The 26,576-nt window shown below is 40.2% G+C and overlaps 1 protein-coding gene across 1 annotated transcript in view; it reads left to right on the forward strand.

The window, feature by feature from the left end:
- LTBP1 (latent transforming growth factor beta binding protein 1) overlaps positions 1-15,905 on the forward strand; it is a 223,830-nt gene extending 207,925 nt beyond the window's left edge. Inside the window, exons 29-31 of the mRNA XM_081313310.1 lie at positions 10,043-10,165; positions 13,428-13,577; positions 14,927-15,905. Of these exons, the coding sequence (XP_081169436.1) occupies positions 10,043-10,165; positions 13,428-13,577; positions 14,927-15,096 (443 nt within the window). The 3' untranslated portion in view covers positions 15,097-15,905. The remainder of the gene's footprint in view (positions 1-10,042; positions 10,166-13,427; positions 13,578-14,926) is intronic.
- Positions 15,906-26,576: the final 10,671 nt, after the last annotated feature.

The raw sequence follows: 26,576 nt of genomic DNA on the forward strand, positions 1-26,576 counted from the left end.
AACAGGGGCTTATGATCCGTAAAAATAGTAAATTGGCGACCATAGAGGTAGTCGTGAAACTTTTTTACGCTGGCCACTATGGCTAAAGCCTCTTTATCGATTTGAGTGTAGTTGCACTCGGGTTTTGACAGCGTTCTGGAGTAGAACGCTATAGGGGTTTGGGTTCCCTCCCTGGTTAAGTGGCTTAGGACCGCTCCTATGCCGTAGGGAGAGGCATCACATGCCAAACATAGGGGTAGCCACGTTGCTGGTCAATAAGTTTTTTAGAAGTTTGAAACTTTCGTCGTGCTGTGGGGACCAAGACCAGGGTTTGCCTTTGTCTAAGAGCCTATGGAGGGGTTCTGCAATTGAGGCTTTGTGTGGCAGGAAGGTATGGTAGAAATTAACTAACCCCAGAAAGGCTTGCAGTTCCTGCTTATTCTTTGGGATAGGTGCTGTTTTGATGGCTTTTATCTTAGACTCCGTGGGGTGAATCCCTTTTGCATCAATTTTGAACCCTAGGAATTCAGCTGAGGGTACCCCTATGGAGCATTTGTCTCGCCTTAATTTGAGCCCTGCTGTTCTGAACCTAAGGAGTACATTTGTCAGCTTGTTTGCTAAGTCTTTTTCAGATTCCCCTGCAATTAGAATGTCATCAAAATATGGGCAGACCCCAGGAATTCCTTTTAGTGTTTTTTTCATGATTTCTTGAAAGATCCCTGGGGCTGCAGAGATGCCGAATTGCAGGCGGTTAATTTTGAATGCTCCCTTGTGCGTGACAATTGTCTGTGCTAGGGCAGTGTCAGGGGTGACAGGCAGCTGTAAGTACGCCTGCGCCAAGTCTAATTTAGCGAAAATGGCGCCTGACTTAATGGCCGCGAGGATGTCTTTGACAGCCGGAACTGGGTAAGCATGGGCGTTTAATGCGCGGTTCAGGGTCGCTTTATAATCAGCGCATAGTCTGATTTGGCCATTGGGCTTGATTGGGGTCACTATGGGTGTTTCCCATTCGGCCACTTCGACTGGTTCTAAAACTCCCAAAGTAACTAGCCTATCTAGTTCGTTTTCTATTTTTTCTCTCAAAGCGACGGGGACTCTCCTAGCCTTGATTCTTATGGGCATTACATTAGGGTTCAGTTTTAGTGACACCGGGGGTCCTGTATATTTTCCAAGCGAGCTGTCAAAAACGTCCGCGAATTGAAGGCAGACGGAGTCTAAGTTTGACAGTTGAGTGGCGTTGACGCCTGTCAGTGCTATCCCTAGTGCCTCAAACCAGTCCAATCCTAGCAGGCTGGTCCTGTTTTCTTGGGTGACTAGTATAGTAAGGGGTCCCTTAAATTGTCTAAACTCCGTTGGGACTGAGGCTTTTCCCCTGAGCTTAATGGGCGTTTTTTGAAAATCCGCTAGGCGGAGTTTAGTGGGACGTAAGGCAGGTTGTTGCCGGCTGCGGCTACAAATGTCCTTGTAAGTTTGCCAAGAAATGAGAGAGACGGAGGACCCTGAGTCAACTTCCATCTCGCAAGGGATTCCGTGGATTAGGACGTCCACCTTTACTTTGGGCTTAAGGATGCTGTGGACCGTATTCTCCCTTGCTTTTTCCTTTACATTTTGTACTAGGGGTTTAAATTTTTGTTTTTCCCTGGGTGTGGGTCGGTTCGTACCTGCAGACGTCACCTCCAATTCATGTAGGTTTTCTCGGCTCCGGCTACAGCACACGGCTTTGAGGTGACCTGTTTTTCTGCATCCATGGCATTTGGCACTGCGGAACCAGCACGATGCCCTCGGGTGGCTTCCGCCGCAGCTGGCACATTTAGCTCTGTTCGGCTGGTAGTTAGCGCTCTTGTTGTTGTTGGACGGCCCCCCTCGGTTGTTGCGCTGGAACTTGAGCCTCTCGAACCGCCGCTGAACAGCATCGATGTCCATAGAGATGTTGTCGTCCTCTGGCCCGCTGAAGGTGCCATCCTCCTGGTGCACGGACCCACTGGGTCCGCTATCAGGGGGACATGGGTTGTCGCCGTGGCTGTCTTCATAGGCGATGACTTCCATGGCCACTTAAGCCAGCGTTAGAGCGGGTTTGGCGATCAGTTTCCTCCGCAGGCGCTCGTCTTTAAGCCCGATGACAATTTGGTCCCGGATCCGGTCCTCCAAGTCGGGAAACCGACACCGCCGTGCAGCGTGTCTGACCCGGGTTATGAAGTCATTAGCGGGCTCGTCAGGAAGTTGTACGCGTCGGGCAAAATTCACTCTCCAGAACAGCTCTGACTTCGTGGGCATGAAGTGTTTGCTCACTCCCTCGGTGAGTTCTGCGTAGGAAATTGTTGCGATGGGTTCTGGACTGAAAAGTCCCACAGCGGCATCGTAAACGGCAGGGCCGCTGAGCCAGAGGAGAGCGGCTGCTTTAGCCGATTGTCGGTTATTTTCTTAACTACCAGGTACCCTTCTACCTGGCCTAGGTGTGATTCCCAGCATTCTGGGTGGCGAGTGTTGAACTCACGAATATGGCCGTGGTTCGTCATGCTGTCCGGTCGTGGGTGCTGCTTGCGTTATTGTGGAAGCTAGGCTTCCCGTTAGTGACTTCAGCGAGTGACTAGCTCGGGCTAAGGGAAAAAATCTCTTCTCCCCTTAGACGGTGACTTCAGCTATGCAAGCAGGCATCCCATCCTCGTCGCCAGTGCTTTGAAGGAGCAGGCAGGACAGCGAAGTTAAGCAAACTTAACTTTATTAGGAACCAGGCAAACAACAGAAGAACATTGCTCTTATTTATACTAGCAGCTGTCAAACGTCTGGCCAATCAGGGCTGTGCCGGTTTCCCGCTCCTTCGCTTCCACCAATCGGAGTCGGCTGGTTTTGACAGCTCGGAGCTGACATCTGGTGGCGCGTGCTCTGTTGCCGGGTGATTCTGACAGCCGAGAGCTGTCAGTCGGTTGGCGCCTGCGTAGTTTTGTCCGGCAGCTTTTGACAGCTGTCAAAAGCTGCCGCGGCTTTACCTCAGCCCTGTTGGTTCTTATACATTAAGAATGTTTAACGTTATATTAACATGTAAATACATAACACAAATAAATATCTATAGAAAGGCCACAGGAAGATGTTTGTTTTTCACATGAAGAAGAAAAGATATGTTCATATAGTCTATGAAGGTTAGATGTGAAAAAACCCAAGATATTTCTTATGAATGTTGATGTTGGGAAACATCTAGCTTGCTGAGGAGGAAGGAGGAAGGAGTCTAGAGTCACTACGTAACTCTAAAAGAGCCAGAACCAGCCCTCCCCAATTCCTTGGAACCTTATCTAATTGTTCTCAAGGGAGAGCTGCTAGGCTGGGGAGATTCCTGTATTAGGGGCAGAACATAATAAAGTAATGTCTGCTAATATCATAGATGTGAAATTATCTTCTGAGCAGACTTGACCATACATATTATTACACAAAGTGAGGTGGCTACCACGGTACTTGATTTGGAATATTGTTAAAGGCAATAAGTTATTCATAATTTTATTTCTTACTGCATTCTTAGCCCAGGAAACATCATATACACTGCTTGGGAAACATCATACACACTCTCCAGAGTAGCCCAGATTGTGTCATTTTATAAAGATAGTAGATACATAGATAGACAGAAGAATGTCTGATAAATGTATTTATTTATTTATATTATATACTGTATACTGACTTTCAAAAACTCACCACAGCTTACAAAATAATGCAAATATTAAGAAAAATCAGCCCAGCCCGACGAAAGTCATCATTATCCTCCTTAAAAACTCTACAAAACTGTTCAACCTTCAAAACAGTCTAGAAAATTGTCAGTGAGATTGTCAGATTAATCTTGGGAAGAATTATGTTCTTTTATCTTCCGTTGCTGATCTCATTTGGAGTAGGATTTTTAAAAGATTCCTTCTGTCTTGACCTATTGATTGGGTCAGTTTTTGTGAGAGATTGTGGGAAAGCTGGGGGAAATGAGTTGACAAATTATATCTAAAAGGCAATTCATTCAAAGTTGGGAGTCATCTGGGAAAAAGCATTACAGAGTCCATCTTAGCTAACTGGCTATAAATGAGTCTAAGAAATTCTAGGAAATTCTTATTACATTGCCACATAGTCTTCAAATGAAGTTCCACTTAATTGCAATAGCTAATACAAAATGATTAAGGGGTGCACCAGGAAGGGCAACAGCTGGCACACCAATTAAAGCTGGTCAAAGACTCTGCCCCAGTCATGGCAGCTACCTATTAACCAGGATCAGCTTTACTTAGTTTCCAAAGTTGGCTGGGTGCCCTTACCTGCTAAAATCTTGGCAGAGATACCTAATAAACAAGCCTTTCTAGTTGATTATAGTGATAGTCTGACGGGCCAAAATAATAGATGCTTCTGAAAAATAATCACATAAAAGAACATATTCCATCCCTTGAGTAGCGTCTTTGCTTGTTTCAATGAAAAAGAAAAACCTTTAATAGTTTTTTGTTCTAGATGATGCAATTCCACATAAGCACAGCTGAATAAATAAATACTTGAGATCCAAAATCTTTGATCAGGATGATAGATGCAACTGGCTCAGCAAATGCTTTATTATGCCATATTACATTTGCAATTAAACTGTTGGCGGTGGAAATGCTGTTAAAGAATTACTTGGCTCCTTTGTTAAGACAGTTACATTGCAATTGTTGGAGGAAAATAAATAATGTTTAAAAATGTAAATTCTGCTTTTCTTTGCATAAGACTACCAGTTTGCAAAAAATACAAAAGATTTATAGCTAGAGTTTAAAGATTTATTTTCAGTGACAACACATATTTTTTGGCATAAATCTAGTGCATTTAGCAATCAAAATATGTTATTTCTAAAATGTAAATAGTCACATTTGCTGCAGCATATTTGAAAAAGTGGCTCAATAAATATTAGTGCAATTTCACACTGTTCTTTTGATAATCCTTACAATGCCTGTTTTAAAAAAAGCAGTAGCCCAAGATAGTTTATAACATCAAGTACAATGAAGTTTTGACATTTTTTGTACCTTCACTGAATTCATTTGTCACTAAGTAAAATAAGAAACTGCAATGTATGGCAGTGAAAGTTGGACCATAAGAAAGGCTGAGTGCCAAAGAATTGAGGCCTTTGAACTATGGTGCTGGAGAAGACTCCTGCGAGTCCCTTGGACTGCAAGGCGATCAAACCGGTCAGTCCTAGAGGAGATCAATCCCGACTGCTCTTTAGAAGGCCAGATCCTTAAGCTAAAACTCAAATACTTTGGCCACCTAATGAGAAGGAAGGACTCACTGGAGAAGAGCCTAATGCTGGGAAAGATTGAGGGCAATAGAAGAAGGGAACGACAGAGAATGAGGTGGCTGGATGGAGTCACTGAAGCAGTAGGCGTGAGCTTAAATGGACTCCAGAAGATGGTAGAGGACAGGAAGGCCTGAAGGAATGTTGTCCATAGGGTCGCGATGGGTCGGACACGACTTCGCAGCTAACAACAACAAAAATAAGAAACAAGCAGGTGGCACTTAAGAGAGAAAAATCAAAGATGCTTGAAGTTATTTTTACACTGACAGGGTTGGGTGGTATCACCCACATTGTGTTAATCAATTGAATAAGCATTTGGATTCTTTTTTTTCAAATGCTGTATTACAACTTTTAATTTATTGCCAAACGAAATTATCTTGTTCTTTAAATAAATTTATTTCCAGTTGTTTCCAGTAACCGTACTTAGGATCGTGCACTTAACTACATTTCACACTTAAGCAACTGAAGCAACATAAGACAGGAAAAATTAAGAAAATCCAGATGATTTTGCTATTCATATTGTATGAATTGTGGGTATTCTTCTAACGTCTTTGATTAGTTTGTTAGAAAATAATATTTTCCCACAACAGATAAATAAAATAGATTTGGTTCAGAAAAAATAATAACTCTTTTCTACCCTTATATTTGTCCATGGCTGATCATGTAGAATGTTCAGGACCATCTTCAGGGGGGCTGAAGAATATTCTCCCTACCTGGTGAATTAAATCACTCTCATACATTCAGATTGAGCTCTAAACGGGCAAGTTCAATTGAGGTGCCTGGGGCATGGTCTTCTGGGGTTACCTGAAGAAGTGACTTCTGATGAAAGGCAAGGTCCCTATATATCTGAAGATAAGCTGCATGTCCCTACTGGAACTGCTCAGGAAGTGATATGTGGTTGGCTCCATATAGTAACATCAGCTTGTCTAAGGAAGGAGTCATCCCTTCAGCCTTAAAGTAGATGGCGGTGTACACCATCCACAAACCAGCACTGGACCCAAAGGTTCTGGACAATTTTCATTCAGCTTGCAAAGGATGGAAGATTGTTGAGAAGAAAGTCAGGCAACAGCTTAAGAGATCCTGCAGGAAACAGATAAACAATACAAACTCAACACATAATTACAGAAAACTGCCAAATCAGACCATTAGTCTACATCAGTAGTCCTTGACTTACAGCCACCCTTACGACTAGAAGTTCTGTCACTAAATAATGCAGTTGTTAAGCAAGTCATCGTATAGCCCACAGGTCTGCAACCCACGGCTCCGGAGCCGCATGAGGCTCTTTCAGCCGTCTCCTGCGGCTCCCAGTCCTCTGCCATGTGCAGTCCAAAAAAAAAAAAAGTGGGACTAAAAAAGTTCAACCAATCAATTCAAATATGCAAGGTAGGTGCATATCTTGCCTTGGCTCCACTCTTCAGTCAAACCCTGTTCTGAGCATGCACGCATGTATGCACATGCGCACACATTTTTTGTGGCTCCCAGTTTTTCCTTTTGTGAGGCAACCTGTTCCGAGTGGCTCTTTCACTGTTTCAGGTTGCTGACCCCTGGTATAGCCAGACCAAATTTTACAGCTATTTTTATCACAGTCATTAAGCAAATCACCATGGTTGTTAAGTGAATCGTACTATTCTTTTTTTTTATTGAAAAGTTTTAGAGTACATTTTATCTTTAACAATCCCCCCCTCCCCCCACCCCTACCTTAAGTGAATCACATGGCATATCTGGCTTCCTCCATTAACTTTGCTTCTCAGAAGCTAGCTGGAAAGGTCATGTGATCATGTGATCAGAAGACACTTCTGAAACGGTTATATATGTGAGCCAGTTACCAAGTGCCCAAATTATGATCACATGACTGGAGGGATGGTGCTATGGTCATAATTTTGAGGATGGGTCACTTCTTTCACCTCTGTCATAGCTTCACACTATTAAAGGAATGGTCCTAAGTTGAGAATTGTGGACTACCTGCAGAGTTCAGTACTACCGTAGTAACATTAACTGTAGATTCCTTTAAACCTTAGTGAAAGATGTTTTAAATATGTTTAAAGACTTTAAAAAATGGGAATAAAGAGCAAAAATATGATTAAAATTCTGATTTTTGGAAGTGCAAAGGAATTAAGGGTCCAAATAATTTTGAAATAAATGTTTGGAATTAATTGTAAAGAATCCTTTCATGGGAAAGGATTATTATTGAATTACTTTAAAAAAATAGTTGGCATTTCTTCCAAATAAGATACTAAATTACAGGAATTCTTACAAAATATATTCTGGGATTTGGGTAGAGAAAAGGGGTGAATTAAAAAAAATTGCTTACATTTTTTATTTTTCTTCTGATATTTTTACATCAAATTCCCCCCCCACCAACATCTCCTGTTTCATGAATCTTACAAATCAGTTTCTTCGTCATCCAGGTTAGATAATTTAGGCTAGTCCATGTAGAAGGAAAAGCTGCAAAAAGTTATACCCACTTCAGTTATTGTGAAAATATTTATACTCAGTTTATTTTATTGGAATAGTTCCTTGCTTATATTGCTGCAGGTTATGTTCTTTAAGTTAGTAAGAGACAAAAACAGCAAAATCAATCATTATAAATGTCCAGCCTTGAGAAACACAAAAGCCAGTTGTGCAAACAGAAAAGTATTTGGAGCAAAAGTTGTTTTACTGAAAATCATGCATGATTAGGAAAGTACCAATGTATTTCTCTGCTTTTGATCCCAAAATTACAAAATGAGCTTGTTCTTGGCTTTCATTCAGATGTTTTCATTCCAATTTTCCTTTATACTGGCTGCTCTTCTGCGCTGAAGGTTCTTTTTAAATGTATGCAATTCCCTTGGTAAAGTATTCCATGCAAAACTGTATTGTATTGATAAAATATTTGGCTGGATAATCACACAGGTTTTTTTTTTAAATGGTACTTAGAAACATCCATCAAGATCTTTTTCTTTCCTAGTAGACCATGTTTCTAATAGACTGGGCTGTTTCATACGTAATGTAGTCGTTTTCCTTTTATATAGTCTGCTTAATTAGTTGGTGTTTTTTTTTTAGTCTTTGGCAAATCATAGTTTGCCATTTATTTGAATCAGCAATGTATGTTTATAGTTGCCTAAAAATCAGAGGCAGATTTTTGTCAGATATACCAGCAATTTTTTTGGGGGGGAGGGGTGAGGGAGTGGGGAAGGATGTCAAATCAGTAAGAACTAAAGAGTTGAATTTGTAAAGGGAGATAGAGAGTATAGAGGCAGTCCTTGACTTACAACGATTCATTCAGTGACCATTTGAAGTTACAACCGTGCTGAAAAAAGTGACTTATGACTGTTTCCCACGTGTTGCAGCATCTCCATATCATAATAATCAAAATTCAGGCGCTAGACAACTGGAATATATTTATGACAGTTGCAGTGTGCCAGGATCCTTTGATCACCCTTTATAACCTTCCCAGCTGACTTCTGACAGGAATCTAGTTGACTTAATAACCACGATTCACTTAACAACGCTGTGATTAGCTTAACAACTGCAGCAAAAGAAAAGGTCGTAAAACGGGCCAAACCCACTTAACAACTGCCTTGCTTAGCAACTGAAATTGTGTTTCTTTCAAAAAGAGAATCAAAGCAATAAAACTTCATAACCTTAATGTATTCTCTTAATGACAGCCATGAGATTGATATCCAGAGTGAGAGATACTGTAACCTAACTGCCTTTTCCCTTGCAATAAACCTGCATACTCAAATTCTGTGAAAATCTTACTTTTTGGTTGTGAACAAGTAGTTTGAACATATTATCCTTAGTGTTTATCCCATGTCCCTGTGGATCAATATTACTATATCCTCATTAGGAATAGAGGGTTGAGGCTGTGAAATAGTGACATGCCGAAGGCTTTGTAGTTGATATTAAAAGCAAGATTTCAGTGAGGAGGTGCTTGTCAACTCAGCCTTAAGCATGCTGTGGTGTTTCCTTTCCTACAGAACTGAAAAAGCCACAAGATAGTTAGACTTATGGCTTCACTCCACAATATATTATATTTGTAATGAAAAGGAGGTGCCTGATAAAAAGATGCACGTTTGATTTGCTCAACCCATCTTCCAATTATCTGGTGAAACAGAAAGCATTCTGCATGTATATCCTCTATCTAGCAACAAAATGAGAAACCTCTGGCCAAACATTCAAGCTTTTACTCTGTGCCCCCCCCCCAATTTTAAATAGCACAATTTAATTGGCTTTAGACATTCACATGGAATTGTTCTGTGTGATTTTGAAACAAATGAAAAACAGAATTGCTCCAGTTCAGCAGAGTTGGGGCATGGCAGTGAGGTGTTTAAGCAACATATACAGTATGGGTAAAGATGGAAAATGAGCATAGGATCATTTGTGTTCAAAATGCAAATCCTCAGCTTATGACCACAAACTGAGCCCCAAATTTATGTCGCTAAGTGAGAAATTTGTTGAGCTTTGCCCCATTTTACGACTTTTCTTGCCACACTTGTTAAGTGAATCACTGCAGTTGTTAAATTAGCAACAGGGTTGTTAAGTGAAACTGGATTCCCCGTTGCCTTTGCTTGTCAGATGGTCACAAAATGTGGTCCCATGACTCCCGGGACGCAGTGTCATAAATGTGAGTCAGTTGTCAAGGATCCAAATGTAAATCACGTGATCACGGGAATGCTGCAATGGCCATACGTGTGAAAAATGGTCAGTCACTTTTTCCAGTGCCATTGTAACTTCAGACAGTCACTAAGCAAACTGTTGTAAGTCGAGGACTAAAAGTACATTCTACTTTTATGTGTTTCTTTCCAGAGGACTATGCCCAGTTATGCAACATTCCTGTACCTGGATCCCGGCCATACGGACAAGACGCCTTGGTTGACTTTGAACAGGAACACTACACTTCGGAAACTGATCCATATTTCATGGAAGACCGTAAGCAACTTTTTTACTCCTTAAATCTAAGAATGTATCAGTTATTTCTTTCTCCTGGGAGTTCACAATATTCAAAGAGTTGCATGCTTTCTATGCTTATTGTGGGTGATACTTTTTTTTTGAAAGGATATTCAAATTATAACATTTTTCATTTCAGTAAAGTGAAGTAAGCAGATAAGCGTGACAGTCCAAGCACTTAAATGAATATTCAGTGTAGTTGTTATCAGACAGCTGTCCCTTTGGAACAGTGTTAGCTATTGTAAAGAAACATGCTTTCTAATGTACTATGCAAGTGCAGATTTTTTCCCCCAATGCCGTTAATTCAGATTTAATATGTGGTCTAGTACACAGCTGTGAAATAAAAGGCTTAGAAACCCTGCCAGATCTCTTTTAGGCTATGATACACCTCTGAGATTCTGTAGCAATAACTGAATTATTTTCAGAGTTAAAAGGAGATATTCTGAAGGGGCTGACTTCACAGTGGTTGATAACTTGACATCTGTTTACCTATTTATTTTTTGGATTTATATCCTGCTTTTCGTTTGAAGCAGAATAAATAACAGACCCTCCTCCCCTTTATCCCCACAAAAATACTTTAGGTTGTTACGTTCGGCTGAGAGGCAAAACTAGCCCAAGGTTACTCAATGACTTTCTTTCTAAAGTTGAACCTAGCCCTCCCTAGTGCCAATTTTAAACACTTAAGTGCAAACGCTCAAATTTACCTCTTCAGCTTTTAAAAGAAAGTTCAAGATGGGCCACTGCATAAAGCAATGCAGTCTAATGCGATATAATGAAACAGACTGGATTACCACATTTGCTAGATTTCAGCCAGAGAATAGCTGTCTGTGGCCTGCAAACTGAAATATCTTATGAGAAAAGCACCCAAATCACAGTTGGCCTCTGCTCAAACCTAGAAAGAGAAGATTGGGACAATAATAAAACAATTTTAGGAGACAGAATGTACAATATCGGCATTGGTATCAAGCTATGATGAACAATTTGTATAAGGAAAAAATCTCATCAAAATTGACCACGTTTTCCACTATATTTCTTACCTGTGGCTTACATATCCTGGTCTGATAGACTACCCCTGGCAGTGATGGGTGGCAAGGTAGCACAGAAGTTACATTAACATTTCTTGAATGTTTGGCCCAAGGAGTACTATCCAGCTAGCTATCATAGATACTTTACAAGAGCTGCGGAAACTGTAAAAGAACAGTTATCTCTCACATACCAGCAGCATCCTTAGGAGCAGCCTTTTCATCTCAGAGCACAATTAATCTGTTGAATTAGTGACCATGGAATGTAGTAACATCCAATGTTTTCATTTTGACAAGAGCCACCAAAATAATGTCTGTCTAGGAGAATTTCTCTTGCATCAGAAAAGATGACATCTTGCTAAAATGACATTCTATCCAGGATTGTTGACTGCACTGCAGTTTTTGTCCAGGGCTGGACTTGCACAACTGATTTTACCTTATGTGATCACTTCTGGAACTTTAAACCTGAAAACAGAAGAAAACATAACTTGTCAGAGCTTTCCTGAAGATTATCCTAGGCATCTCTTGTTTAGTATTTGTGTGTGTGTGTGTGTGTGTGTGTGCGTGCTGTACAAACATTTGTGGTGGGGGGAATCACCATGCTAAGAGGAGAAGCAATGGATGGAAACTAATCAAGGAGAGAAGCAACCTGGAATTAAGGAGAAACTTCCTGACAATGAGAACAATGAACCAATGGAACAGCTTGCCTTCAGAAGTTATGGGTGCCCCATCACTGGAGGCTTTTAAGAAGAGACGGGATAGCCACTTGTCTGCAATGGTATAGGTTCTCCTGCTTGAGCAGCGGGTTGGACTAGAAGACCTCCAAGGTCCCTTCCAACTCTATTATTCTGTTGTTCTGTTATATACCATTATTTGCTAAGGACTTTGGACTATTCTATATGTACAAGAGACCTTCAGTTGCATCTTCGTTCCTGCCTACTCCTGCCTTTCATCACTGTTATTCTAAACAACTGTCAGTGTACTTTCACAGACCGAATGAGCAATTGCTCATGTTTCAGTAAGATCCGTATCTTTCAACAATTAGAGTTACATTTCTTTCAGTCAACATCATTCACTGATGTTTTTAAAAATCCTATACTATAATTGCTACAGTTTGCTTTCCAGAAATATAAGGAACATTAATTCATACATAGTTAGAGGAATAAATACAATCTTACACATATTATTCTCCTATAAAATCCTGTAGTATAGAAACTCATTATATTTTCCATGCGTATGTTTATCTTAGTAATCAGCTGCATGTTATCAAAATGATTTTGTATATATTAACCAGCTGTGGTAACTTTTTTAAAAATAAAATAAAATAAAAGGTTTAGTATTTAAAATACCAACTGCTGTTCCCCTCCTGATCAGCAGACAAAAGGGTGGTGTCCCCCAGCCAGGCTTAGAAATCACCCATATTCAGAAAGTACTCTTCAAAAATGACCTCATGGAATTATTCCTTCTTTGACCAATCAAATTCTACAAAGCCCTTAGATCTTAGGTTTCTCCCCAAAGTACTTTTAGCTTGTGCTTGGCTGCCACCTACAGTTCTCTTTAATTATGGTATTTTTTTTGGAAAAGATCTACACAAAGATCAGCTTCCTCATAGCTGAGTTAAAATGCCTTCTGCCAATCTTGAACCAGCAAAAAAGTATGCAGCATAAATGGTCTTGCCTGCATTGCAGGCCCTATTCCGCCAAGTAACAAGGCTATCTATCAATTGGTGCTGTTTTTATCTACTTATTTCTGGCTACGTTAATCCATTTCCTCCACTTTATTTGTCCTCTCATCATTAACTTCCAGTCAGTGTCTCTAATATATGGTTGTAATGGTATGTGGGAAAGATCTTTGGAGATCTTGGGGAAGACTTGCTACCTAAGGAATAGTCAGATAAGAGACAACAGAGCCCACCGTTGCATAGTGGGAGAAGCAAGAGACTCAGAAGGGATGATCCCTTAGTTCTCAGGCTATAAAAGTGAGGGGGGAGAATTGTACTTTTAGACTTGCAAGGTTCTGTTAACATAGCTTTACAGTAAAGCAAAATTAGTTTATCAGTTTGTGTTTCCTGTCTGGTCTTATTTGGAAAGGCTAAAATCAATCTTGCAAGCCCAACCTCATAACTTCTGACTTTGTGCTAGAGAAGCGCTTAGTTCTTTGAACCAGCACGAGTACTAATTTGTGTGTTTACCTCCATAATCCTTTTTTTTAAAAAAATCCAGGTTTCCTGAATAGCTTTGAGGAATTACAAGCTGAAGAATGTGGAATTCTGAATGGATGTGAAAATGGACGTTGTGTCAGGGTGCAGGAAGGATATACCTGTGACTGTTTTGATGGCTACCATTTGGACATGACCAAAATGACATGTGTTGGTAAGAATGTATTCCACTATTCACATCCAGGCAATTCCCATAACATTCAAAGATAGAAAATTACACTATCTTTCAGAGTGAGTGTCAGATGGCCCAGACAACTGGTTGTAAAAAAATAGCTTGTCCTTTTCCAAGTGTTCAAGACCTGCATTTACAACCTTTGCAATGTCCCTCAGTCACATGATTGCCATTACAGTCAGTATATATTGTCCTATACTTGACCTGAAGTTTTTCTATTTTTAACCCTTGCAGAGCAGAGAGATTGGAGAGGAAGGGGTTACAAGAGAGGAAGTAGGCACACAGTGTAGAATACACATTGAAAGCAATGTGCTAGCCCCAGTATCTCTGAATGCACTATGCCAGGGGCAGGCAACCTTGGCTCTTTTATGACTCGTGGATTTCAACTCCCAGAATTCCTGAGCCAGCCATGCTGGCTGAGGAATTCTGGGAATTGAAGCCCACAAGTCATAAAAGAGCCAAGGTTGCCTACCCCTGCACTATGCAAACTGTCTGGTATATTCCCCATTGTATGCCTGCCCTTTTGCCAAAGCAACTCTCAACAGCAAATAGAATTTAGAATTAAAACCATAGAAATAACTATAAATGTAACATTATTTATTTATTTATTTATTTTATTTGATTTATATACCGCCCTTCTGCAGCTGAAAATAAATTTTAAAGTAAAACAAGAACCTGAGGATTGCTAACTTCCAATCCCATGCCACTGCAAACAACTAGGTCTTTTCAGAAGGCCAATAGGTTGGAATTAATTTAATCTCCAGTGGTCAGGTATTCCAAAGGCATGCTTCCTAGGTCCCATATGGTGGCATTCCTTAATTTAAGGAACCCAAAGTATTCCCTGTTATGCCTTCAGGTCTTCCGAATGTTGCTGTGCTTTTGGATGCCAAGCATGTATGACTTAAATGTTTATACTATCAGTATCTGTTAGAGCAGAGGTCCCCAACCTTTTGGGCACCATGGACCGGTAATGCATGGAGAAAGGTTTTTCCATGGACCGGAGAGTGCGTGGTTTTGTGTGCTGCCTGCATCCCACGGATGGGGCTTTGCTTGTTTGCTGGCATACCGTGGCCCAGTCCCGGTCCCCAGACTGGGGGTTAGGGACCCCTGTGTTAGAGACTCAATCATCTACATTAAGGATGGGTGGGATATATTCAGTAGCATTTTTCCTGCCACCAGTGGTATTCACTGTAAGTGTCATAATTTGTATGTAGATAAATTGCAATAATTCAGTTAGATTAATTTTATTTGCTAGGTCATTTTTTTTCTTGTACCTGTCCTCTGGTTGAAGGTAATGTGCTAAACTTGATCCTATTCACATTTTCTTCCAGATGTGAATGAATGCAATGAACTGAATAATAGGATGTCTCTGTGTAAGAACGCCAAATGCATCAACACTGAAGGATCTTATAAGTGTGTGTGTCTTCCGGGCTTCGTCCCTTCGAACAGGCCAAACTACTGCACACCTATGAACTCAGACCCAGAAAGTGACCTGGAGTGAGCAGCTGCCCTGTGATTTTAAGTCCGTATATTCTGCACTGTATAAACAAAAGGCAACAGAGAGAAAAGCATATTTAACTTGTGTTAAGGATGTGCCTAATCCAGAGGCTGGCTATATATGAAAAACAAGCAATAAAATATCTTCTTAAAAGTGAAAGGTGATGGTTTAATAGATACCATCTTCACTAAAGCAGCAGACCAAATGGACACATTTCCCTGTGTAGAAGAAGTAATTAAATATACTATGTGTTCATAAATGAAATTCATGGGAATAAGCAATAAATGCTGTTATTTTGAACAGAAGGGTTTGGGGATTTGTTTCTGTTTTGTTTTGGGGAGGGTTGATTTTTTTTTACTATTGCTTGATTTATTTGGTATATAATTAGTTGTGAAAATATGTTATAGTCCTTCTTCATTTAGCAAATCTTTGCCTAATGTTCCTTTCAAAGCTTTTTTTTTTCTCTTTCGATCCAGCTATGGCAAGATAAGCAATTTTCCAAACACAAACAAAGTAATGTTCATCTTTGTCTGGAACATTGGCCAGTGACTTTTAAAAATTGCTAAATGACTGCCCTGTGGAGCAGGCACTGTTCTTTAAAAGAATGTACAGTCCATGGAGAGAAATGTCTTTTTGTATTCCTTTTGTACTTCACAAGGCCTTTTACTGCACTTACCATGCATTACAGCCAAACTTGCCAAGTTTCAAAGCTGCTAGAGGAGTTCCTGTTTTTATTGTAATATATAAATTGAACACAGATCTTGCATTGGTTACCCTAACATATTAAAGCTCAATAAAATCTGTTTTTTAAGGAAAAAAGTGTGCCCTGTTTCTAAAGTGTCCTTTTATTCCCTCTATTTTTATTGCAATTAACGTGACATAAGTGGCAATCATTATTCAAGTTCTGCAGTTTGTTATTGTAGGGTTTGTCTTTCTTGATACTTTCATGACCATGGCAGATTTAATCCCTTGCCAATCTATTTGGATGAAAAAGTGGGCTGCGGTTGTTTTTCAAAGGAATTCTGATTCATTCACTATACAGAAAATTGGGCAGTCTGCAGACCTTCGCGTATGATGAGTTGTTTCATGCACAATTACAGACTCTACAATTGGGCATTGAAATGGATGACTCATTCATTATTAGAATAAACCTAATATTCAGTAAGTAAAAAGCAAACTATCACTGAGATCAAAAATAGTAAACCATGTTTTGTTTCAAGTGTGATTGCCAAGTAAGCCACAATTAGGTACATCCATTAAACCACAAATAATGGTTTATAAGTAAGCTACATAGGCTGAATTCACACAACGTATTACAAAAAAGGCACATTATAGCCTGCAAATTCATCCACTCCATGAACAGCTCATCTTCAGACCTATCTAGATTTTTAAAAGTAACCCATTTCCCAAAGCAGCAGATTTAGAAAGACTACCCAATTTGAAAAACATAAGAATACAGATACCAGATAGTTTGTAAAAAAAAATCAATAAATCAATAAATAAAACAGTTTGCCAAAGAGAAAGCTAAGTTTTACTGCCCAATCATAGGCTGTTTCCCTTATTTAAGAATAAATTCTATTTATTTAAAAAATGCTCACTTACAGATGAGCAAATTTGGTATGCGTAGTTAATAAGGCATTTTTCCAATAGAAACATTTACAGTTCCAGCCTCAATTCCATAAAAAAAATCTAGCATTTAAATCTCTTTCTACCTTGGAAGTAGAGAGAGAAAGGGGCAATGCCAAATAGATACCTGGCTGCTGTAAAGTCTATATTTGTGCTATATTTAAATATTTGAAAAAGATTTCTCTCCAATCAAAATATCAAGTACTAGTCAGTTTAGTAACATTGATGTGACTTCAACTGAAGTCAGATTCTTTAGCTGCAGTGCTTTGATTTTATTTTCACACTACCCCATGAATGGGGAATTGGATGTTACATTTATTGAGAATAATAAACAAAAAGTCCAATCAGCAGATGAAAGGCAGCATACAAAAAGGACATTGTTTTATGTTAGACCTTTACAGTATTGTCTTGGTGGAGTAATGCAACAATGAATAACAGGTTTCTATTGTTCCTCAGTAAGCCCTTCATCTATGCCAAACTGGCCAGAGTATTCATAAATGTTTCTCCTGCTCAGACCTCCAATTTTTGACACTAAGCTAGGATAGAAAGCCACAGATGCTAGTCAGACAGAAAGACATGAAAACACAATACTGGAAGTGAACAAAGAACTGGCTTGATAACATTTCAGGCTGGGTAATACTGAGCATGTATCCCAATCCTGTAAGATAAGAAACATGTGTTAATTTGTACTGATATTCAGAAATTGATTGATATGACTGATATCCAGTTTTATATTGATCTTTAAAGCACATAAAAGATAAGAGAGGGATATAAAGGTGGGTTTAATGAAAGAATGTGCATTCATTTTTGTTTCCTAGGTTTAATGATAATAGTATTCAGTAGTAGCAAATAGTTACATTAAAAAAATTAAGGATGATCATATACAGTGGTTTATAAAACCAGATGTCATGATACAGAATGAGATCATCTATTCCTTCATATATGAAAGGTTTAAGGTTTAAGAAAGGTTTAAGAAAACAGGTTGATTTATATTCCGCTTGTTCCTTCACTGTGTCAGCACTGCCTTGAGATGCCATTACAGCCTGATATTAAATGGCAAAATGTGTGGCACACAGTTTCATGAATGAATAGTGTTGTATGTTCATACATATGCTCCAATTTCCTGACTCTCCTTAAGTGAAGAACAGCATATTAAACTGGCATTGGTGTATTTGCAGAGTTACCTACTGCTTTAGGATTCTTTCATAAATTGTAAAATTGGCAGGAGGTGCCTGTGAGCACGTAGTGTTTGAGATCCAATTACCATAGTACTTGAACTGACATGGCAAAATCCCCACTCTCTCTATCCTGATTACAGAGAAGGAAAAAAAGAGAGAGCAGAAATTTTGCCACATATTTAGGTCCATATTCATAATTAACCAAGTTAATTAGACAGGAAGGAAAAGCATCACCAAAGAATAAATATGGGTGAATAGGACAGGCAAAACCATAACTTCCATTAGAATTAGATGCTTCAAAAAAATCAAGTAAACATTCATGTGTCGTCAAATTCTTAGGGGGGAAAAAACATTCTGAAGCTCCAGACGCATCCACTTTGGATCCCACTAATTCCTCTCTCTGCTCTTTAGAAGGCCAGATCCTGAAGCTAAAACTCAAATACTTTGGCCACCTAATGAGAAGGAAGGACTCACTGGAGAAGAGCCTAATGCTGGGAAAGATTGAGGGCAGAAGAAGGGGACGACAGAGAATGAGGTGGCTGGATGGAGTCACTGAAGCAGTAGGCGTGAGCTTAAATGGACTCCAGAAGATGGTAGAGGACAGGAAAGCCTGGAGGAACATTGTCCATAGGGTCGCGATGGGTCGGACACGACTTCGCAACTAACAACAACAACAACAAAAATTCCTCTCTCTTCTTACGTCACGCCTAATCATGTAGTCACCATAAACGTACGGATTTATCCAAAAGAATCCTTTGCATTGTCTTCCAAAATGTACATATCATGAAAAGAAACCTCCCAGTCTCCTGGTCCCTGCATAACGCTTAGTGGTCTTTTAACAAAATCCAGACTCTGGTTTATAGTCAAGTGAGAAGGATGGTTCCACCCATACTCCTTTCACAGCATTTGCCAGTGCCGAACCTGTTGCACGGATCTGGCTGCTTTCCATTCACCAGAGGCATTCATTGTTTTTATTTCTTGAAATCTGAACACGAAGCATTGGGCCTTTGCAAGCAAGACAATTTAACTTTGGCTTGTCTGTTTCCTTTTTATATTGCCCTTTAATGTCTGCTCCGTAGTTACTTACAGCTGCCAAAAGATTCGGTTGAAAACAGGGATGCAGACTTCTATCGCTGTGCCAACTCTCCACTTTCAGACACTGATTACCCTTCATTTATTTCTTAGTGGGTAAATGTGATGTCTGCTATCAGGTCTGCAGCTGGCTAGAGGATGGCTGGAAAGTTTTTAAATCAAATCAAACCTTTATTACACTCCCCGGCCAGCCATTCCTTCTCTTAAAAGCAAAGTAATATGCTTTTGTCATCCAGAAAACTGAATATAATTGTGCAATGGAATTGTGCTTCTTCCACCCAATAAATGGAGGTATTGCCATTGCAAGAATCACCTAAAAATAAAAACACCATTGTCAGCCCTTTGAGGAAGGCCATGTCAGGAAACAGATGCCACAAGAAACCCTAGAAATCTGCCCTAGGCTATAAAAACAGAATCCTGAAGCCTGACTGTCTTTTCCCTGCCCGTCCTCTTATACAGAACAGACTCAAAGTGGGCCTATCTTAAGTTTCCTTCTCACCTCCTCTTCTGTTTTTCCTGAGCTAAGTCCTTTTTTTCCTAATGCACACCACATATTTTCTTCAAGATCATCTCTGTATTCTTCTATCCTTCTCTTCTGCAGTAGACATCCTAGAAATTTGGGCAGCATGTTCCAGGCTGTCTTATAAATAGAATTTCCACTTAGCGACTATTCAAAGTTATGGCAGACGTGCCCAGGGCTACTTATGACCTAGATTTAAAGTTCCACCAGCCAGCCCCGTCCCCTAGTCATGTGATCACATTTTGGGTGCTCGGCAACCAACCCACATTTACAGCTGTTTGCAGTGTCTTGCAGTCATGTGACCATGACTTATAACCTTTCCCCTTAAACCGCCGTTTATTTCTGGTTTCTGGCAAAAAAGTGCCCATTGCGAACAATGGATTTGCTTAACAACCGTAGCACTTGCTTAACAATCACAGTGTTTGCTTAATGACTGCTGCGAAAGAAAGAAAGAAAGAAAGAAAGAAAGAAAGAAAGAAAGAAAGAAAGAAAGAAAGAAAGAAAGAAAGAAAGAAAGAAAGAAAGAAAGAAAGAAAGAAAGAAAGAAAGAAAGAAAGAAAGAAAGAAAGAAAGAAAGAAAGAAAGAAAGAAAGAAAGAAAGAAAGAAAGAAGCATCAAATTGAACTGCGGTCATGTGACCCGCTTAATGACGGCATGACATATAACTGAAATTCTGGGCTCAATTGCAGGCTTAGAGCCTTCATTCAGTGTCAGTTTGAAATGACAGTGACAAAAATGGACCCATCTCTGACGTTATGGCCCTTGCAGTGCTCCCGTATTCAGGTGCCAGGCAGTCCACCCATATTTACAACCGTGGAGGCATTGCAACTTCCCCTGCCTATTCCCCCCCCACACACACATACACATCTATGCCTTTTTGGCCACCCTGCACGGTGACACTCAAGAGCAATGCTGGAAGTGGGGATAAAGTAGGAGCCCGGTGCCTTCAGCAGTCTCAGCCGGCTCCCACCATCCTCAGGTCTCTATTTCAGCCCCACCACTGCCCTGAGAAAAGCCACCTCCAACCCTCACCGCTGATGCGTGGGAAGCCACTTTTGCCCAATTGCCTAAACTGAGGGTGCCATTCGAATGGATTTGGGGACTGAAGGTTCCCAACGCACTGTGAGAACAGGGGTCCTACCATTCTCTAAGTGGGTGGGCCATTAACTCACAAATCCTGGGGAAGGCCAGAATGTTTCCAAAGGGTTTCTAGAACAGGAAGTTATTTAATCTGCTTCATACCCATGCCATTGTGGTCATTGCTACTGTATTGGGGAAAGGCAGTAGAGAGGGGGTTTTTTGTGCAAACTCTCACAAAGTTTACTATGGCATCCTGCTTTACAAGGCTTTCTGGAATGCACCTTTCATGGGTTTATACCACCCAAATTTGGTAGCGGCAGGAAACATTTCAGGCTTCAATATACTAGTGTAGGCTGAGACTTCACTGTACATTTGTTTATACACGTGCGCACACACACAAACACACATACATGTACACCCAAATGTATGCACTGTGACTACATACCACAGAGAAGAACACTAAAATGTGCTGTGCCGTGGTGGCGCAGTGGTTAGAATGCAGTATTGCAAGCTGACTGCCAACTCCCAGGAGTTCGATTGAACGGCTCGAGGTTGACTCAGCTTCCCATCCTTCTGAGGTCGGTAAAATGAGGACCCAGATTGTTGGGGGCAATAGGCTGACTCTGTAAACCACTTAGAGAGGGCTGTAAAGCACTGTGAAGAGGTATATAAGTCTGAGTGCTATTGTTAATGCTAAAATACTACAGGTAGTCCTCAGCATATGATTCCAACTGAGCCCAAAATTTCCATTGCTAAGCAAGACAGCTGCCAAGTGAGTTGCACTCCATTTTGCAAACCTTTTGCCATGTTTGTAAAGCAAGTCACTGCAATTGTTAAGTGAATCTGGCTTCCCCTGATTGACTTTGCTTATTGGAAACTGGTTGGGAAATGCAACTGTCATAAATACATGTCAGCTGTCAAGTGCCCACATTTGGATCGTGGGACCATGGTGTTGTGATTCAGGGTCAGCCTGTGGGTTCGGCAGTTGGGTCGGATGACTCAGAGGAGGAGGAGGGGGGTGTTGAAGACCTTGCTGAGGGGGTTGAAGATCTTGCTGATGAGAGCCCTCAGCCAGGCCCCTCCCACTTGGTCACCACGGAGACCCAGCTGTGTGAGCCTGACAGCGTGGATGAAGATGACCCACAGCTGGCCCTGTTCAAGGACGCCCGACGCAGGAGGCAGTCAATTAGGAGTAAACAGAGGAAGGCAATGGGGCTTCTCGGAAGGAGGCAGAGAGAAGCCACGCCCTGAACTCTATATAAGGGGAATGTGTGGGGAGGGCTGGTTTGCTGAAGGCAACCGCTTGGATAGTTCGTGTTTCTTAAAGCTCCTGTTTCTTGGTTCGTGTCTTGTTTGTTTTTGTAGCTATAAATTTGGCAGGCGTAATTCCAGCCTCTTGCCATTTGTAAAGGGGTTGTCCCTGCCTTTTCTGCAGGGCCGGTAGCAGGCTGGTACAGAACACATGGGGATGCTGCAATGGTCACGCATCACTTTGTCAGTGCCATTGTAACTTCAAACAGTCACTAAACAAATGTTGGAAGTTGTATTTGTTTTGATTTATGTGAAAGGAGGGCAAAGCAATCCTAGTTAATGTGGAAAACACTTGAGGCTTTATGCAGAATGCCACTGAATGGCCAACTTGATACAAAAGTGAGCAGGATTGGCCGCCATACTCTGCATTAGGATAGACTGCCAAAGCATGAGCACTGAGTGACTGAAGATCATCTTGATGACTAAAAGCATTCAGACAGACACTATTCTGAAAGCATTTAATGCCTGCAAATAATGAGGGCATTAGGGAATCATAGGCTGAATTAAAACCAATCCTGTATTAGGCATTTGAAGCATATTACGAATATTGTACCTGTTTTACATATTTTCAGAGTGGAAAATTCTACAGGAGACTAATGCAACATAAAATGCATTGTGCTGCTAGTCCTCTGGGATACATTCCTTCCCATTAGCCAAAGACTGCTGAAAAATATTACCTTAAAAGGTAAAGTTAAAAAAAGAGGGAGAAAAGCTTTATATAGGAGATCAGTTAGAGATATCTGATGGCCTCAGGTCAGGAAGAAGAACCACTGGGGAGGAACTTCTCTTGAGCTCCAGCGAGGAAGAAAGTGCTCAAACAAGCAACCAAGAGAACCCGCTTAATTTGTTCAGAGTTCAACCAGTGCTTTAAAGTCCCTTATTAAAAGATGACAGACCTATATTCAGGCCGTGATATTAAGCACCATCAAGAAGCAAAGAGGCGTCAGACATGAAAAGAAATGTTTACCTGGTTAGTCAACCAGGAAGCCACAGAAACCCATTTAGTCCAGGTAGTTCTTTCCTTATCTTTCATCCACAAAGGTGAATCATCTTACAAAGGGAGCAAATGGACTATAATCAGGGCCTTAGTGAGTCAGGCATGAGCTAGGAATTCGAGGAAAGAAAGAACAGGAGCCTGAGGAAGACTGAAATATATCAGCAGCTCTCAAATAGCATGTATATGAAGCTTACATAGATTTCACTGGTCTTGGTTTTCTCTGAGCTTGGCTGTTTTCTTGCAGACATTTCATTACCCAAACTAGGTAACATCATCAGGGCTAGTAGGGAGTGGGGTTTGCTCTCACTTTATATTCTAGTGGCTTGCCCTGTCAGCGTTGGTGGGGGTGGTCTTGGAGTATTTTTGATTGGACAGCTTGCTGTTAGCTTGTTTGACAGGTCCTTGGCTGGGGTATTCTTTACTTCTTGATTTCCTGATTTATTGATCTTGATTTTTCCTTTATCAGTACCACATATGGGGATTCTTTTCTTCCTTGCTGGAAAGCATCTGAATTTTCTCATGTTATTCTCATATACCGGTAAGTTGATATTGCTGGAAAATACATTATCTGATTGCAGTTGCAGGCTCAGATTGATCCTTCTATATTTATGCAATCTGAAGTACCAGTTTGGAGAGACACTACAATTTAATTTTTTTAATTTAATTTTAATTCCATTTATATCCCGCCCTTCTCCGAAGACTCAGGGCGGCTTACAAGCTTAGCAGTAGCCTTCATTCTATGTATATGCCTGCTTATTAGGGCTTTCACACACACACCCCAAGCGGCATTATTACAAAGTCAGCTTAATTGCCCCCAACAATCTGGGTCCTCATTTTACCTACCTCGGAAGGATGGAAGGCTGAGTCAACCTTGAGCCTGGTGGGATGCGAACCTGCACTAATTGCAGGCAGCTGGTGTTACTTAAGGAGGCATTAGCCCACTGCTCCACCAAGGCTCAATTTATAGTAGTAATAGAACACAATACTAATAGAACACAGGCTTTGTAGGCTAAAAGTTCCAGATTCGGTCCAGAGTATCTCAGTGGGAAGACCAGTAAGTGGAGGCCATCCTGAACTAAAAGGATGGAGACTTTGACTCAGTCTACAACTCTCTTATCTCCAATCACCATTCTGCCAATCTGGATGCCAGATAGCAAACTGCCTGAAGTTGCACAAGAGCTCCACTGCAATCAGAATCCTGAAGGCCTGTAGCAGAGGCTTGACATTCTTGTATAATGTATTTTCCAGCAATATCAACTTATATGAGAATAACGTATGAGAAAACATACTAAGTGCTGTATTCATACAACATACTAAATTAGCTTTAATCAGTGATAGAGTTTTGTGTACAGACCCAGTCACTGTATGTAAATAAAGAGCCTTGGTGGAGCAGTGGGCTAATGCCTTCTTAAGTAACACCAGCTGCCTGCAATTAGTGCAGGTTCGAGTCCCATCAGACTCAAGGTTGACTCAGCCTTCCATCCTTCCGAGGTAGGTAAAATGAGGACCCAGATTGTTGGGGGCAATAAGCTGACTTTGTAATAATGCTGCTTGGGGGGGGGGTGAAAGCCCTAATAAGCAGGCATATACATAGAATGAAGGCTATTGCTAAGCACATTGATTTAGATTATAAGCCGCCCTGAGTCTTCAGAGAAGGGCGGGATATAAATGGGATAATAAATAAATAAATAAATAAATAAATAAATAAATAAATAAATAAATAAATAAATAAATAAATAAATAAATAAATAAATAAATAAATAAATAAATAAACAAACAAACAAATAAATTACTGTGCAAATCCAGAAAATTGGTTAATTCAGAGAACCTAACCACTGGAAGCAGACTGAGGAGAAAAATATCTCAGCCACTCTTCTATTGCTTCTCACTGAACTATCTACTTAGCATTCTTGCATTAATAAAAGTTATGCTCATTCTGGGAAATAATTGCTTTTCTAGCCTTTTCCGTATATCATTGTTACTCATCCGGTTCCTCCTCTTTTGCTTTTCTCTTCCTTCAGAAGACACTGGAACTTCAACTTAGAGGAAGACTTTCATAGCCTATGACTGCAAAAGAAATTGACCTCCTGTTCTATTGTTGATCAATACTTAGTAACATAGGCCTAAACAGATGCAGGCTGCAATTAAACAATTAAAATCCCACAAAGAAACTAAGGCATAGCTTTACCCCAAACAAATCTGAATGATGAATTCATAAGAAGTTAGTTTCTTGGACAGATCTCTGGTGTGTACAAACATATTAAGAAATTATGTGAAAATAGATAAGCTTGTTCTTAAAAAAAATCTAAGCCCACATTCCAAAAGATATTGAATGTATGTATGAACTATATATCGAGTTCTCAATTTCAAAATGAATGATTGGAACTATTTTCTGGAAGTTTTGTTTAGATATGACAATGTACTTGGTCACAGCTTCCTCTGTTCCTGTAATATCAAAATTCATACTGGAATTGGTGACAGGCCCAAAGATTTATTCTCCTGCCACAATATCCAAAGAAAAATCAAGCACTGGGAGACAAATAGTCACACTGCAAAAAAAAATTGCCCAAAGTCTTTTCCATTGCACCCAACTTTAAACTAGAAGGTATATTACCTGATTTGCAATTGTTGAAAAAACAGTGGACTTCCCATACCACTTTCAAAACCTAGCTAAGAAAACAACAAAAATAGCAATAGCAGAAAACTTTAAAATGAGTTAGTTTTGTAACCTCTGGCATTAATAACATTGCTTGGAAACCACTGATAGAACAGTTTAATGTGATCACCAATTAATATTGACCTTATTGTGTGGTGGATCCTGGAAATATGCGTAATATGAATTGTTTGCTTGTTTCATTTCTCATCACAGCCAACACACATGAGGTCTCTCCTTTGCTTTCCTGTATTTCCTGCTGTCTTTGCTATTATAAGTTGTGTTGTGGGAGTTCTATTTATAGTACAAGGAAAGGAAAAAGCACTTCTGGAGGCAGGAAAACCAACCAAGGAAAGAATCAGAGGAAGTGCGGCTGCCATTTTACCAAACAATTTGGAAAGCATTGAGCTTCGAAACTCACAAGTGTTGTCATTGTTGCTAAGAATATGAACTGAGCACAATTCCTTTGTCCTCCAGAAGTATTCCAAAGGGCAGCTTGAACAAGAAGGATAACGGAATAAAGAAATCCTAATTTAATCAGTGTTCTAAGTAGCAGAGCAGAATAAAATTGGAGCAGAAAAAAGGGGTGTGCAGGTAGGTAATGCACACACAGAGGTAAAGTATTCACTCTACATTTTTATTTCTAGGTTTCTCAGAAATGCAAATAAGGTTGTCTTTCCTAATCTGTTCCCCTCAGAGTTCTGCTTCTCTAAGCTCACTGCTCCAGCTCTGTGTCTATTACTTTAATTGGCTGGGATCAATGAGAATTGTACCTTGGCATCTGAAAGCTAATCTGCTGTGGTCATTGAATCTCAGGTGGAAGAAACTGCGATGCCAATACAGGTGCTCTGTCAGAATTTATGTAGAGAGAAAAGGAGATTGTAATAAATTGAAGAAAGATGAAGTTTGACAATATCTAAAGCCCGTGTTCTTGAATAACTCATGTTTACATTACAAAAAAAAGTACACTGTTAAACATTTATTGTGTTTAGTTTGTGGCAAATATTTCAGTAGTTGTAAGAGTGG

The sequence above is a fragment of the Vipera berus genome (assembly GCF_964194415.1).
Source record: "Vipera berus genome assembly, chromosome: 1".
NCBI lineage: Eukaryota > Metazoa > Chordata > Lepidosauria > Squamata > Viperidae > Vipera > Vipera berus.